General features: G+C 42.7%; 1 protein-coding gene across 4 annotated transcripts in view; it reads right to left on the reverse strand.

Moving 5' to 3' along the window:
• The window catches only part of ophn1 (oligophrenin 1), a 218,430-nt gene extending 210,893 nt beyond the window's left edge, over positions 1-7,537 (reverse strand). For all 4 annotated transcript variants that reach the window (XM_070882805.1, XM_070882807.1, XM_070882806.1 and 1 more), the window contains exon 1: positions 6,942-7,537. In XM_070882805.1, the coding sequence (XP_070738906.1) occupies positions 6,942-7,095 (154 nt within the window). In that variant the 5' untranslated portion in view covers positions 7,096-7,537. The remainder of the gene's footprint in view (positions 1-6,941) is intronic.
• Positions 7,538-15,219: the final 7,682 nt, after the last annotated feature.

The raw sequence follows: 15,219 nt of genomic DNA on the forward strand, positions 1-15,219 counted from the left end.
TCTTGCACGAAATGCATTTTTAATCAAACGCAAAAGTACTTTTACAAACTTGATTTCCCCTCCAAACTTCTGCATTTTAAAATGTTAGCATCTCTGATCAATTATAACATAGATACTATTATAACAAGACAATATAGGTTTTCCCTTCATTGCAAGTGTTGATATTTCAGATTATCAACCTTTTCTGGTAGAGTTACCAGAATGAGGAAAACATAGGTAGGTTTGTGAAATGTTCATGCTAGGAACACTCTCCCTCCAGACTTGGGTTGTGCCTGAAAAGACCATTTTGAGTTGCATAACACTAGGACTGAAGTGCCACTGATGATGGTATTGGTGGCAGTAATTTGAAGTGATGAATTAAGAGCATCACACAAGAAGACTATTTGTACAACATGAAAGAACACTGATTGAAGTGCCATGTTTTCCTCTAATGCACTGGTAAAACAAGACTCATAATATTCCTATTTTCTCCTTTTCCCTTTACACGACCAATGGGGATTTTGATCACTGTACAAGATCATTGCTGGAGTTTAATCACATCATTAAATCCCAGCTCCATTTTATACCATTTGTTCCCCTGGCTTCTGCATTAGTTATGTTCATGGAGTGGGAAGTGGAGATTCCCTCTCCTTCATTTATCCATTCTAGAGTGAAAACTGCTGCGCTTCCCAATATTCTGGCAGCATGCAACAAATGTGGGTTAATAGTTCAATAATGTGTAACAGATCAAACAATAGCAGTGATGTACATTACTTTTCACCCAAGGATTTGATCAGACTTACTGGCCTTTCAGCTTAAACCACAAGTATCATTTGGTGCAAGTGTCCCCTTAAGATCCAGCCAACCTAGTCTAAAAGTAACCTACAGGGAATCTTAAATGAAGCTAAGGCTATATCAATGAGCATCTTTGGCCTTCTACCTGGCAATTTTTCCTCCTCTCTGCTCCCCTATTTTGTAGCACATTGGGTGACAACATGCAAATCTACAAACATACAAGCCACGCTGCTCCATATACAAAATGCATGAAGATGCAATAGGTGCACCAGAATTTATGCTAATACGTGCAATAAAACTTGAACCCAGAATTTGTCCCAAACTTGAGGGAGAGCAAGAGTTAAATGCATGCTCCCCTAAATGCATTTTTAAAAATTTATTCCTGGGATGTGGCAAGACCAGCTTTTATTGTCCATCTCCAATTGCCCATTGAGAAACATAGGTGGTGGTGGTGAGCCGCCTTCTTGAACCGTTGCAGTCTGGGTGGAGAAGGTGCTCCCACACTGCTGTTAGGGAGGGAGTCAAACAGTCAAGTATTCTCCAAATGAAATACACGGAGGCTGCAAATGTTCCTCTGGAAGTTAGTAATGATGAACAATGCACCAAAGAGTATAATAAGGGGAGAATAAATAGATGTGGAGATTATAACAGGAGTTATATTTCTGTGCAGAAAGGCCAGTTCAGAATTCAGAGTTAAGATACTCAAAACATCCCATGCACTTCTGTAAACAAAGAAAACCTCCTAAACTTCTGATGTTTGGGCGTAGTCATTATGATGCGTTGAGAGAGAGCAGCTCAGTCACTTTGGTTTCATTGCCACTGGATGAACTACACTTCAGTGTCACAGATTGAGAATACCTCGAGATCGTCAGACCAATCAATCTTCGAAAGTACAAACAGCATGTGCACGAGGCACTGCTCTTCTAAAGTTGAGGAGCAGGAGCATTTTTGGGGTAAAGGGGAGCTTTATTCTGCAAGGAAGGAAAGAAAGATAGATAGAGTCCTTTCCGACATTACAATAGTGATTACATGCCAAAAGTACTTCATTGGCTGTAAAGCGCTTTGAGACATCCGGTGGTCGTGAAAGGCACTATATAAATTTTTCTTTCCTACCATGTCCTCAGGAAGTTCCAAAATGCAGCAGCCAATTTGTGCACAAGGTTCGGCAAACAACAAATGACCAACGGCTAGATTATCTATTTTTGATAGCTTTAGTTGATGGATGACTTTGGCCAGGAATACTCCCCTGCTCTTTTTCAAAGTGCCATGGGATCTTTTACATCTACTTGAACAGCAAACAGGTCCACGGTTTAGTGTCTCATCCGATAAACAGCACCCGGGCCATGACAATGCTCCCTCAGTACTGCACTGAAGCGTCAATCTAGATTGCATGTTTAAGTCCATAGCAGGGCTTGAACCAACAACCTTCTGACTCATAGGCAAGAGTGCCACCAATTTGGGCAGGTTGACACTCAAATCCCATTTTAAAACCATTGGGGAAATTTTAAATAAAACAAACACATTAGTTTCACATCCTCGAAATGGACAGTTTCCCAGATTACCACATTGTTGGAGGAGCCATCTTTCAGATGAGATGTTAAACCAAGATTCCATCTATCTGTCTACTTGAGTATGTGTAAAAGATGTTAGGCATATTTAAAAAAACAGCATAGATTTCTCCAGGCTCAAGAGTTACAAATAACACAGCATTACTTATGAAACACCATCATTTAAAATGAACACATGCATGATGACTTTTCCTTGATCACTTCCTGCACACCTTGCCAAAAGGAGACAGCTCTGACGATATCAATTCCCTCATGGAATTATTGCCGAGTTTTAAGAGATGTTGCTTTTGAAATTAAACACAAGTTGTAGCATCCCACTCTCCAGACCATAAAGTATAGGGTGTATGCAGGTGCCAGTTACATACAGACTCACTGAACTCCTTCAAGCAAAAGCTGGATTTGTTTCTGGCTGCGGCGGAGATTAATTATTACAGAAGGTAGGTACTGCAGGGAATTTAATGGCCAGTGATCTCCTGGACTGGTTTCGATCGCGTAGATGGGTCAGAGTGGAATTTCTCACATTTGTTTCCCCGAAAGAGGCCTGGGTTTTTTGCATCTGGTTTTTTGCCTCTCCCAGGCGATCACATGGTTTCGGGTGGGGTGGAGCATATAAGTTGTGATACACAAAGCATCGCAAGTAGGTGGAACAGGCGCAATAGACTAGATGGTCTTTACCTATCCGTCATTTTCCTTTTGTTCGTAGATTGCAGTGGCACGGGAGGTGGGGGGCTAAGAGGAGGAGGAGGGGGAAAGGCATCAAAAAATATTCCCTAAAAAAAAGGTTTCAATGTATCCAGCTGATGCATCTGGGCTCAATCAGTGCATGCAGGTGCCAGTTACTCATCTTCAAAAAGAACTCCATCTCAGATGATGGAATTTTGTGGGATTCTCTGCCCCAGAGAGCTGTGGATATATTTAAAAGATGGAGATGGACAGATTTTTGAACGATAAGGGAGTGAAGGGTTATGGGGAGCGGGCAGGAAAGTGGAGCTGGAGCTGAGTCCAAGATCAGATCAGCCATGATCTTATTAAATGGCAGAGCAGGCTCGAGGGGCCAAATGGCCTACTCCTGCTCCTATTTCTTATGTTGTTATGATAGGAAGTTGCTTACAAAGTTGCGGTTAAAAAGATTATATAATGTTAGTTGTTGGTTGAATAAGCAGGTTCTAAGAGAAATTAAAATATTTTATCTTAGTTGACTGAAGAGGCTGAACAAATAAAAACAAATTATTTTAAGCCCCATAATACTTGCAGTGTCCATTCCCAGGTCAAGTTCATTCAACGGTAAAAAGTCAAGTGTTAGTAGATTATTTGGCTATGGTGATCATAGAATCATAGAAATTTACAGCTTGAAGGAGGCCATTTTAGCCCATTGTGTCCGTGCCAGCCGACAAAGCACTCTCCAGCCTAATCCCACTTTACAGCCCTGTAGGTTACGGCACTTCAAATGCATATGCAAGTATTTTTTAAATGTGGTGAGGGTTTCTGCCTCTACCACCCTTTCAGGCAGTGAGTTCCAGACCACCACCACCCTCTGGGTGAAAAAAATTCCCCTCAATCCCCTCTAAACCTCCTACCAATTACTTTAAATCAATGCTCCCTGGGATGGGGCCAGAAAACACCACTATGCCCAATCTGGTCCTTGCCAGATAGGAATGATAGAAAATGAGATGAGATGGACCAGCAATGTAGTTTCTTATGCTAGGCATCCTTTTTATGAAACTGTTCCTTAAAAATATCAAGCTTGTATAATTACTGTAACAATGGGTTTGAACCCTAACAGGACAGACCCCACAAAGCCCTCACGAGCAGCATGGTGAGCAACACCATTTACCATAAAACATGTGACTACATTACCACATCCTGTCAACCACAGTATACCAATAACATATGGTGACCCAGCTAGTTGGAGATGTGGAACTTCAATGAAGAACAGGTGCCAGAGGCAAACACAGACAGGCAGTCAAGCAGGGGATGAAATACCAGGGGCAGAACTTAGCTTCTACAGGTTGAAATTTGAATCAGCTACAACGGTTATTTGTTGCTGCTTAAAGTTGTTTTTTTTTTAAAAAAAGAGACATGGGCTGCTATGTAACAAGTACCTGCTGTAGCATTATATTGTATCGCCATCCATGCCATTTAAAATACCTTCCATACATTGAAAGAAAGACTTGCATTTATGCAGCACCTTTCACAACTATCGGACATCTCAAAGCGCTTTACAGCCAATGAAGTGCTTTTTGAAGTGCAGTCACTGTTGTAATGTGGGAAACGCGGCAGCCAACTTGCGCACAAACAGCAATGTGATAATGACCAGATAATCTGGTTTTGTTATGTTGATTGAGGGATAAATATTGGCCAGGATATAGAAACATAGAAAATAGGTGCAGGAGTAGGCCATTCGGCCCTTTGAGCCTGCACCACCATTCAATAAGATCATGGCTGATCATTCACCTCAGTACCCCTTTCCCGCTTTCTCTCCATACCCCTTGATCCCTTTAGCCGTAAGGGCCATATTTAACTCCCTCTTGAATATATCCAATGAACTGGCATCAACAACTCTCCGCAGTAGGGAATTCCACAGGTTAACAACTCTCTGAGTGAAGAAGTTTCTCCTCATCTCAGTCCCAAATGGCTTACCCCTTATCTTTAGGCTATGTCCCCTGGTTCTGGACTTCCACAACATCGGGAACATTCTTCCTGCATCTAACCTGTCCAGTCCCGTCAGAATAACTCCACTGCTCTTCTTCGAAAATAGTGCCATGGGATCTTTTACATCCACAAGAGCAGACGGGGCCTCAGTTTATTGTCTCATCCGAAAGACGGCACCTCCGACAGTGCAGCATTCCCTCAGCACTGCTCTGGACTGTCAGCCTAGATTTGTGCGCAATTTCCTGGAGTGGGATTTAACCCACAACCTTTTGACTCAGGCGAGTGTGCTAACCACTGAGCCACAGTTGACACTTAGCAATAAATCTGTAACACAAAGATTGTTCTGTGTAGCGACAATGTAAAAATGTTTGTAAAGGCTTCAGCTGGGTCAATATTTCTGGTAATAGGATTTTTTTATATATTTATGATATTAGGAATATTGACCAAAGGAAATAGTCAATGAACACACTTACAATATCACTACAGTTAGCACCCAGAGAAATTCACCCCCAAGTGATTTATTTAATTCAATTTTTTGTTGCAAGGGACTAGGATATCCAGCAGGAATATCATAAGGCAGAACTGAAGAGCGGATTCATCCAATTGATTCACACAATTTGATAATCAGCAATACTGTATCACATGATTTTAGAACATAAGAACATAAGAATTAGGAACAGGAGTAGGCCATCTAGCCCCTCGAGCCTGCTCCGCCATTCAAAAAGATCATGGCTGATCTGGCCGTGGACTCAGCTCCACTTACCCGCCCGCTCCCCATACCCCTTAATTCCCTTATTGGTTAAAAATTTATCTATCTGTGATTTGAATACATTCAATAAGCTAGCCTCAACTGCTTCCCTGGGTAGAGAATTCCACAGATTCACACCCTTTGGGAGAAGAAATTCCTTCTCAACTCGGTTTTAAATTGGCTCCCCCGTATTTTGAGGCTGTGCCCCCTAGTTCTAGTCTCCCCGACTAGTGGAAACAACTAGTGGATTTTGATTTTAGAATACTCATCCTAGTGTTCAAATCCCTCGATGGCCTCAACAAACCCCGGCCCATGTCTGTAACCTACGCCAGCTCTACGACCCTCCAAGACCTCGGTTACTCTAACTCTGCCCTCTCTCGCACACCCACCCCTTCACCCTACCATTGACGGCCGTGCCTTCAACTGCCTAGGCCCCAAGCTTTGGAATTCACACCCTAAACTCAAGATGTTTTATTATGTCAAAGACTCTATATAAATGCAAGTTATTATAGAAAAGCAAGTTGTTGACGACAAACAGCAATAATCAAGATTTTAACGACTGATTTAGGTGAGACATTGGTCGCAAATTATCCTTGAATATACAAATTGCAACCCACAGGCCAGCCTGCACTGTGATGCAACTGGCAGCCTATTGGTTTAGTGAGCAGCTCTCATTAACAGGAATCGTCAGTTCTAACACATCCAGGTCTCTTCCATCCCATCTGCATCTACCCACTCTGTTGGCACTGATGGATTTGGCTTGTAGCAACAGGAAGACCATCTTTTGCTGGTCACAGAACCCATTTAAAGGGCTGATATCACCATGGTAAGATGTCTCGCACAACAACCCTACTCTCGTACACAAAACAGGGCACTAAACATGTAATTAAAACACAAGCGCCGTCAGAGGATGCAGAACAGCGGATATTGCATCTGCTGCAGCCAGCAGGCTGCCCCGTGCCTGCAATTCCACTCGAACGGGCTCGTCCTGTCTTGAACCGACTCCAAATTCTCAAATGCAGCAACACTGCTCCTTTTAAAACAATTACAAGCTGGAATCCCCATTTCAACCATAGATATATATATATATATATATTGTTTGGTGTTCGATAAGGATCCCTCCTACCCTCCAGAGAAGAAAAAGCAGTTCCTAAGCTCTCCCTCCCTGTGTTTCAGGATGTATGTCGTAAAATACTCACTTCTGATGGCATTGATAAGCGAGGTCCCGTCTTTGATTACTTCCTTGATGAATTTGTTCGTCCTCTCCAGCTCCTGCTCGTAAGACTTCAGCCGCTCCCTGAAATCCGGGCTGTCTAGCGAGCAGTCGCTGAATTCCAACGGAGGGTGGCCCATGATGGATTCGCAATCTTAACCCACTCTTTTTCTCCGCGTTTGCAGACGCTTCGCCTTGTCCTGCCCACGGGTCTGACGCTCGGTCTTGCCTATTGCAGCTCTCTCGCCTTGCCTCTGTCACCGAGTGTCCCGGGGATCAGCTCCAGCGGCGGCTGGAACAATGGTTGTGTGGTGTTGGGGGGATTTGTTTTGTTACTAAATGTTGCCAAATGTATCTTTATATTATCAGGTTCCCTCTTCCCCCTGGGCGCCAGCACTACTGGTGCAGCAGGATGTTACTATTCCGCCTAGTTTTCCACCACCAGCCCCTTTCACTATCTCAAGCTACAGGAGTTGATCAGTTACTGACTGTCTTGTATATTACACACACCGCACCGTCTCTCCCTTTCCAGCTCCCGCCCTCTCGGAGAATCCTGGGGTTTGCAGTCCTCAGCAAGAACCAAGCCACCGTCATGGCAAGAAGGGAGGGGCAGACAGAGAGCAAGGAAAGGGAGGGCAGAGAGGCAGGCTGTTTAATGACATAAACTGAAGCTTGTCAAGGCTGAGTTATCTGCAAGCGCTGCTGATGGCTTCAAATTGTAACCTCTCTTCATTTTAATTTAATTTGACGAAGTTCCCAGTTAATTTGGAAATCTGTGGGTTCCCGTGCCCTTACTAAAAGAGGGTACTTGATTTAAAAGTTCTATCTAAAAATAGTTGTAACCTCATTTAATACAACTCGCTCTGGAAGTAAATGAAATGATCAGCCATGATCTTATTGAATGGCGGTGCAGGCTCGAAGAGCCGAATGGCCTACTCCTGCACCTATTTTCTATGTTTCTAAAACCAAGTGTGTAACACCATTTTTTTCCAAGTGCACACATTACATTTGAAATGTATATCCTCTATTAAACCGTGAAAAGTAAAAGTACATTGTAAACGTTTGTAATTGACCAGTTTAAAAAAAAAAGTGGGCAGTCTGCCTCATACGCCTTATGATCATTTTCGGTTTTATTCTTTTTGGAGTTCACCTGCAAAACATAAAACATTAAACGGTGCCACCCGACCTGGGTGACACTCCAGACATTTACAAGGCCCTTTTTTTCCCCCCTTTTTTTTTGTGTTTTTCTTTTTTTGGTTTTTTTTTGGGCACTAAAATCACAATTTTCCCCAGTGCCCCCTATAAAAGGGAAGGGGGACACTAAAAGCACCGGCAATTAAAACAAATTAAACTTAAAAACGTAAAATCAAATTAAAATTTGGTTGCCGGGCGTGATGATGCACTCCAGTCCCTTGGGGGGGTCAAAAAATGGGGTGAAACCAATATTCTTTAATTGGAGAGTCAGGGCCAGTCAATAATCACCTAGGATGATGAACAGAATCAATTAGTGCTTTAAAGGGGTGAACAACATTTGAATTTGATTTATTAAGTTCCATTTACAATTGTTTATTTACAGTAGTTAATGGTCGCGCCCCTTTAAAAAGGGGGCACATGCTTGACTTTTAATTGGCAATTGCCAGTATTTAACATAGTCCCATCCTGAGCGATCTATGTCCTGCATTCACAGCAAGAGAGGTGCAGAGTCTTTACCGCTTTATTATTTTGCTTAGTTTAAAGATGGGTGTTTTACGGTTTTGTCAGAACATCTCTTTGGGGAATACTGATCAGTTTTCACTGTTTTCTAGCTTAACATCATAAGGCGTACAGTTATAAATATCACTGTTCAAAATTCTCTCTCTGTCCAGCTGGCTTCAGCTAACTTAGCACAGGCCAGCTATGGACCAGAGAACTTTCCAGGCAACATAGTCCACATGTTACCAGTTTTTAACTGTAAAGCTGAATCACCTATAAACTATCATAACAGGCAAAAACCAACAAACCATAATGTTTTTGAGCATGTCCTTAAGAGTAAACACTCCACTGGTACTTTGAACATAAGAACATAAGAAATAGGAACAGGAGTAGGCCATATGGCCCCTCGAGCCTGCTCCGCCATTAAATAAGATCATGGCTGATCTGATCAAGGACTCAGCTCCATTTCCCTGCCCGCTCCACATAACCCTTTATTCCCTTATCGTTTAAGAAACTGTCTATTTCTGTCTTAAATTTATTCAATGTCCCAGCTTCCACAGCTCTTTGAGGCAGTGAATTCCACAGATTTACAACCCTCTGAGAGAAGAAATTTCTCCTCATCTCTGTTTTAAATGGGTGGCCTCTTATTCTAAGATCATGCCCTCTAGTTCTAGTCTCCCCCATCAGTGGAAACATCCTTTCTGCATCCACCTTGTCAAGCCCCCTCATAATCTTATACATTTCGATAAGATCACCTCTCATTTGGAGCTATTAGTGGAAATGTACACACAGTGCTCTGCTGTGGACAAATCCCCTGGACCTGATGGCCTGCACCCTCGGGTCTTAAAAGAGATCGCTGCAGAGATAGTGGATGCATTGGTTGTAATCTACCAAAATTCCCTGGATTCTGGAGAGGTCCCAGTGGACTGGAAAACCACAAATGTAATGCCTCTAAGAAAGATGGGACACAGAAAGCAGGAAACTATTGACCAGTTAGACTAACATCTGTCATTGGGAAAATGCTGGAGAGCATCATTAAGGAAGTAGTAACAGGACATTTAGAAAATCATAATGCAGTCAAGCAGAGTCAGCATGGTTTTATGAAAGGGACCGTGACGATTTCCGGGCTGGGCCGCCGCACAAACACACACACACACAAACACACACAGAAACACACACATACACAGAAACACACACACACACACACACAGAAACACACACACACAGAAACACACACACAGAAATGCACACACACAGAAACACACACACACACACACAGAAACACACACACAGAAATGCACACACACAGAAACACACACACACACAGAAACACACACACACATAGAAACACACACACACAGAAACACAAAGAAACATACACACACACAAAAACACGCACACACACACACACACAGAAACACACACACACATGGAAACACACACAAACACACACACACACAGAAACACAGACACACATACACACACAGAAACAAACACACACACACATACACAGAAACACACACACAGAAACACACACACACAGACAGAAACACAAACACACACAAACACACACTAGGCTAAGTGTTTGTCGAATCCCCTCTTAAATGCAATGCAATGATCGACATTTTAATTACCATTTGTGGTAATGCAATCCATATTTTACTTGTCTCAACTATTTACAACTTATATTAATGACATGGATGAAGGGACCGAGTGTAATGTAGCCAATGCTGATGATTACAAAGATAGGTGGGAAAGCAAGTTGTGAGGAGAACGCAAATAATCTGCAAAGGGATATAGATAGGCTCAGTGAGTGGGCAAAAATTTGGCAGATGGAGTATAATGTGGGAAAATGTGAGGTTATCCACTTTGGTAGGAAAATTTAAAAAGCTAATTATTATTTAAATGGGAAGAGATTACAAAATGCTACGGTACAGAGGGGGTCCTTGTACATGAAACACAAAAAGATAGCATGCAGGTACAGCAAATAATCAGGAAGGCAAATGGAATGTTAGCCTTTATTGCAAGGGGAATGGAGTATAAAAGTAGGGAAGTCCTGCTACAACTGTACAGGGTGTTGGTGAGACCACACCTGGAGTACTGCAACCGTTTTGGTCTCCTTACTTAAGGAGCGATATACTTGCATTGGAGGCAGTTCAAAGAAGGTTCACAAGGTTGATTCTTGAGGTGAAGGGGTTGTCATATGAAGAAAGGTTGAGCAGGTTGGGCCTATACTCAATGAAGTTTGGAACGTACAAGATTCTGAGGGAGCTTGACAGGGTAGATGTTTCCATTTGTGGAAGAATCTAGAACTCGGGGGCATAGTTTCAGAATAAGGGTTGCTCATTTAAAACAGAAATGAGGAGGAATTTCTTTTCTCAGAGGGTCGTGAATCTTTGGAATTCTATGCCCCAGAAAGCTGTGGAGGCTGGGTCATTGAATATATTTAAGGTGGAGATAGACAGGTTTTTGAATGATAAAGGAGTTAAGGGTTATGGGGAGCGGGCAGGGAAGTGGGGTTGAGGCCAGGATCAGATCAGCCATGATCTTATTGAATGTCGCAGTAAGAATGAGGGGTCAAATGGCCTACTCCTGCTCCTATATCTTATGTTCTTATGATTCACTGTACAAAGCAATGGACACTGCCTGGCTCCACAGAATAAACATGACTAATTATAGAATCATGACAACTTCACCACAAAAGGAAACTACTTGTCCATCATTCATCTGCTATCCAGATCGGAGCTGTCCCATTTCCCCGCTCTCCACCATACGTTTTTTATCTCTCTTTGAGTGTTTGTCGAACCCTCTTAAATGCGATGATCGACATTCTAATTGCCATTTGTGGTAATGCAATCCATATTCTAATAACCGTGTACATGAAAAAAATATTTTGAAGCTCCCCTGTTAAGCTTCCAGTACTAATGCTCCAGCAAGTGCAAGGAGCTCATGGACTTTGTCGCTAAGATTGAGACCATCCTTTCATCTGCCTCTGCTGCTTCACTTCTTCCCCAAGCCCACCAAGTCAAACTTCCCCATGGCTCTTAACTGCCCCAACCCTGAACCCGCACATTTCTCTAGTTTATCGCCCTCATTCCCTCTCTGAGCTCACCTTGTCCATGAGACTCATCTTCTGCTCTCTCTATTCCATTCCCACTAAAATACTGATCACCCAACTTCTCTTGGTAGCCTCCATGCTAGCTGGCATGGTAAATGGTTCCCTCTTCTCAGGTACTGTCGCCCATCATTTCAAAATTGGCGTCATCCCTACCCACCTCAGAAAATACATTCTCGACCCCTCTATCCTTGCAAACTACCACCCAACTTCAACCTCTCTTTCCTCTCCAAAGTCCTTGTCTGTTGTTACTTCCAAAATCCATGGCCATCTTATTTGCACTTCCTTGTTTGAACCTCTCCAATCAGGTTTCTGACCCTGCCACAGCACTGAACCGTCCCTAATGAAAGGAACTAATTATATCTTCTGTGACATGATGCATTATCCCTCCTCATCATCTCTACAGCCGCTGCATGGTCGAGCACACCATCTTTCTGTAACATCTTTCCTCCTTTGTCCAGCTCAGTGGGACTGCTCTCGCTTGATTCCATTTTATCCATTCCATCATCTCTGGGTGACTCAGTAGTAGTCAGAACAATCTTACCTGCCCCACACCATTACCTCTGTAATCCCCCAAGGATCTATTCTTGGTCCCCACCTCTTCCTCATCTACCTGCTGCCCCTTGGCGACATCATGCACAGACATGGGGTCAGCTTCCACATGTATGCTGACAACATTCAGCACTACCTCTCTCCATTCTTCCCCTACTTCTGTGTTGTCAGACGGCATGTGCGATATCCAGTCTTAGGTGATCTGTAACTTCCCCTGGTGAAACACTGGGAATCATCTTTGGCCCCACGATATTTCCTAGAATTATAGAATCATTACAGCACAGAAGGAGGCCATTCAGCCTGTCAAGCCCATGCGGGCTCTCTGCAAGAGCTCTTAAGCTAGTCCCACTCCCTTTCTCCATAACCCTGTATTTTTTTGTTTCCTTCACGTACTTATCCAATTCCCTTTTGAAAGCTACAGTTGAATCTGCCTCCACCACCCTTTCAGGCAGTGCCTTCCAGATCCTAACCACTCGCTGTGAAAATTTTTTATTCCTCATGTCTCCTTTGGTTCTTCTGCCAATCACCTTAAATCTATGTCCTCTGGTTCTCGACTCTTCCGCCAATGGGAACAGTTTCTCTTTATCTACTCTGTCTAGACCCCTCATGATTTTGAACAACTCTATCAAATCTCCTCTCCAACTTCTCTGCTCAAAGGAGAACAAACCCAGCTTCTCCAGTTTATCCACGTAACTGAAGTTCCTCATTCCTGGAACCATTCTTCTACATTTTCTCTGCACCCTCTCCAAGGCCTTCACATCCTTCCTAAGGTGCGGTGCCCAGAATTGGACACAATACTCCAGCTGAAGCCGAATCAGTGATTTATAATTCCTATCATTACCACCAGCTCCATTCCATCCCCCACCCCTCACCCCACTCCCACTACTGTAGAGGCTCAGCCAGACTGTTTGCAAACATAGTGCTCTGTTTGAGCACAGGATGAGTGTCCAACTCTGTTTCTACTGCCTCACAAAGGCTGTCTAGTTCTATAACATCACCTGTCTGTGCCTCTACCTTAACCCTTCTTCCACTGAAACCCTCATTCACGCCTTTGTCACCTCCAGATTTGACTATTCCAGGGCTCCCCTGGACGGCCTCTCATCCTTCACCCTCCATAAACTATAGCTCATCCAAACTCTCCTGCTCATATCTTTTTCTGCACCAAGCCCTGCTCACCTATCACCCCCTCCCATTTCCAACCTTCTAGAAAGTCCTTGAATGTGTTGACTTTCCCAAATCCGAACCCACCTTTCCCGCCACTCCATGGTTGAATCTCTCCAACCAGGTTTCCAACCCTGCCACAGCACTGAAACTGCCCTAATCAAAGTCACAAAAGGCATCCTTTGTGACTGTTTGCAGCTTTCCTGGTTTTTACCTCTTCTCTGACTGCCCGCTTACTATTGTGGTACAGAAAGATTTTTGTTACTGTTATGCTTAACCTCAGATGTTAAGTTTATTCCAGATCTCTCCTCCCCTCCCTGATCCTTTTTCAACGTGTTTCTGCAAGTTTTTGTATTCCTCCTTGCTGAATTTGTACAGAACAATTTTCCTCTTTATCTGTTTGTTGTTCAATTTAGGTTCAATTTTGTTTAGTCTGAGCTTATTGCTTTTAGAAATATATTAATTCTGTGTGCTCAGTATTATACATTTAAAGATGTTCCATATGATTTGCACTGAAAATATGTCTCAATCTGTCTCAATCTTTGATGACGCCTCTGCGAAATACATTGGGACATTTTTCCATGTTTAAGGTGCTACATAAATGGTGTTGTAAGTTTATGCCTCCATTGTTAGCAATTCACAGACCAGTGGAAAAGTCTTTCATTATTTACCCTTCCATGCCCTATCAACATTTTGAACATTTTAATTCCATTTCCCCTTGAATTATTCTGCTCCAGTGAATACTATCATAGTTTTTTCAAGTCTCTGATCATAACTATATTCTTTCACCCCCAGTATCATCCTACTGGATCCTCGTTCCACCTTTTCCGTGGCTCTAGTGGGCTTTCGATAAAGGTGAACAAGATGTTCAAAACTTCACACAGTACTTCCACTAATGTCTTGTACAGTTTAATCGTGACTACATTTTGTATTCAGTGTTCCGAAATATCAAACCCAGATTCCAATTTACCATTTCCTGACTTTTTCCACACAGTTCTGCTTTTATAGATCTGCGCCCCTGTGTCTCGCTCTTCCTCATTCCATTTATTACTTAGGACTTATTTCCAACTACTTTCCTTTGCCGGTGGTACGCTGACCATATACTTACTGATTAGATTAATGAAAATCCGTGAATAAACCAACCAAAATTTAGTTTGTGACTTGACATTAAAAGAATATGAATAAAAATCTGTGATCATCAATCAAACTGGATGTTAAATTGAAAACGAGTCAAGGTTAGGCTATTGTTGGAATTTGAGGAAGGCAGACTAGAAACCTTGAAATGGATTGAGCAGTGTTGGCCTTATAATTAAAGCTGTGTTTGCTTTTGTTGTTTTTAGTTGTTGTTTTGTGTTTATTGAGTTGATGTGCGTTAGTGCTGGGGCAAAGAACACATTTTCACTTTGGGTACTGAGGGTCAGATTTAAGCTCTGCCTGTCAGAAGCACAGTCGGATGTATAGTTGTACACCATTTATACAGTATTAGATCATTGCCTAAAACTTTGTCTAAATGAGGGGCCTCGCACCTGTTTCAGGTTCCCCTGGGTGGCAACGGGCAAAGCAGGAGTTGGACCTGCTCCACATGGGATTCTTCCACAGCCATTGTGGCTGGCAACGAAAGATCAGTTTATATTGTTTAAAAGAATTCAGAAATCGTTGCTATGGAACCAGTAGGAGCAGGAAGGGTCGAGAATTCCAAAGATTCACCAGTCGTTGAGTGAAGAAGTTTTTCCTCATCTCAGTC

The sequence above is a fragment of the Pristiophorus japonicus genome, chromosome 6 (genome assembly GCF_044704955.1).
Source record: "Pristiophorus japonicus isolate sPriJap1 chromosome 6, sPriJap1.hap1, whole genome shotgun sequence".
Lineage (NCBI taxonomy): Eukaryota > Metazoa > Chordata > Chondrichthyes > Pristiophoridae > Pristiophorus > Pristiophorus japonicus.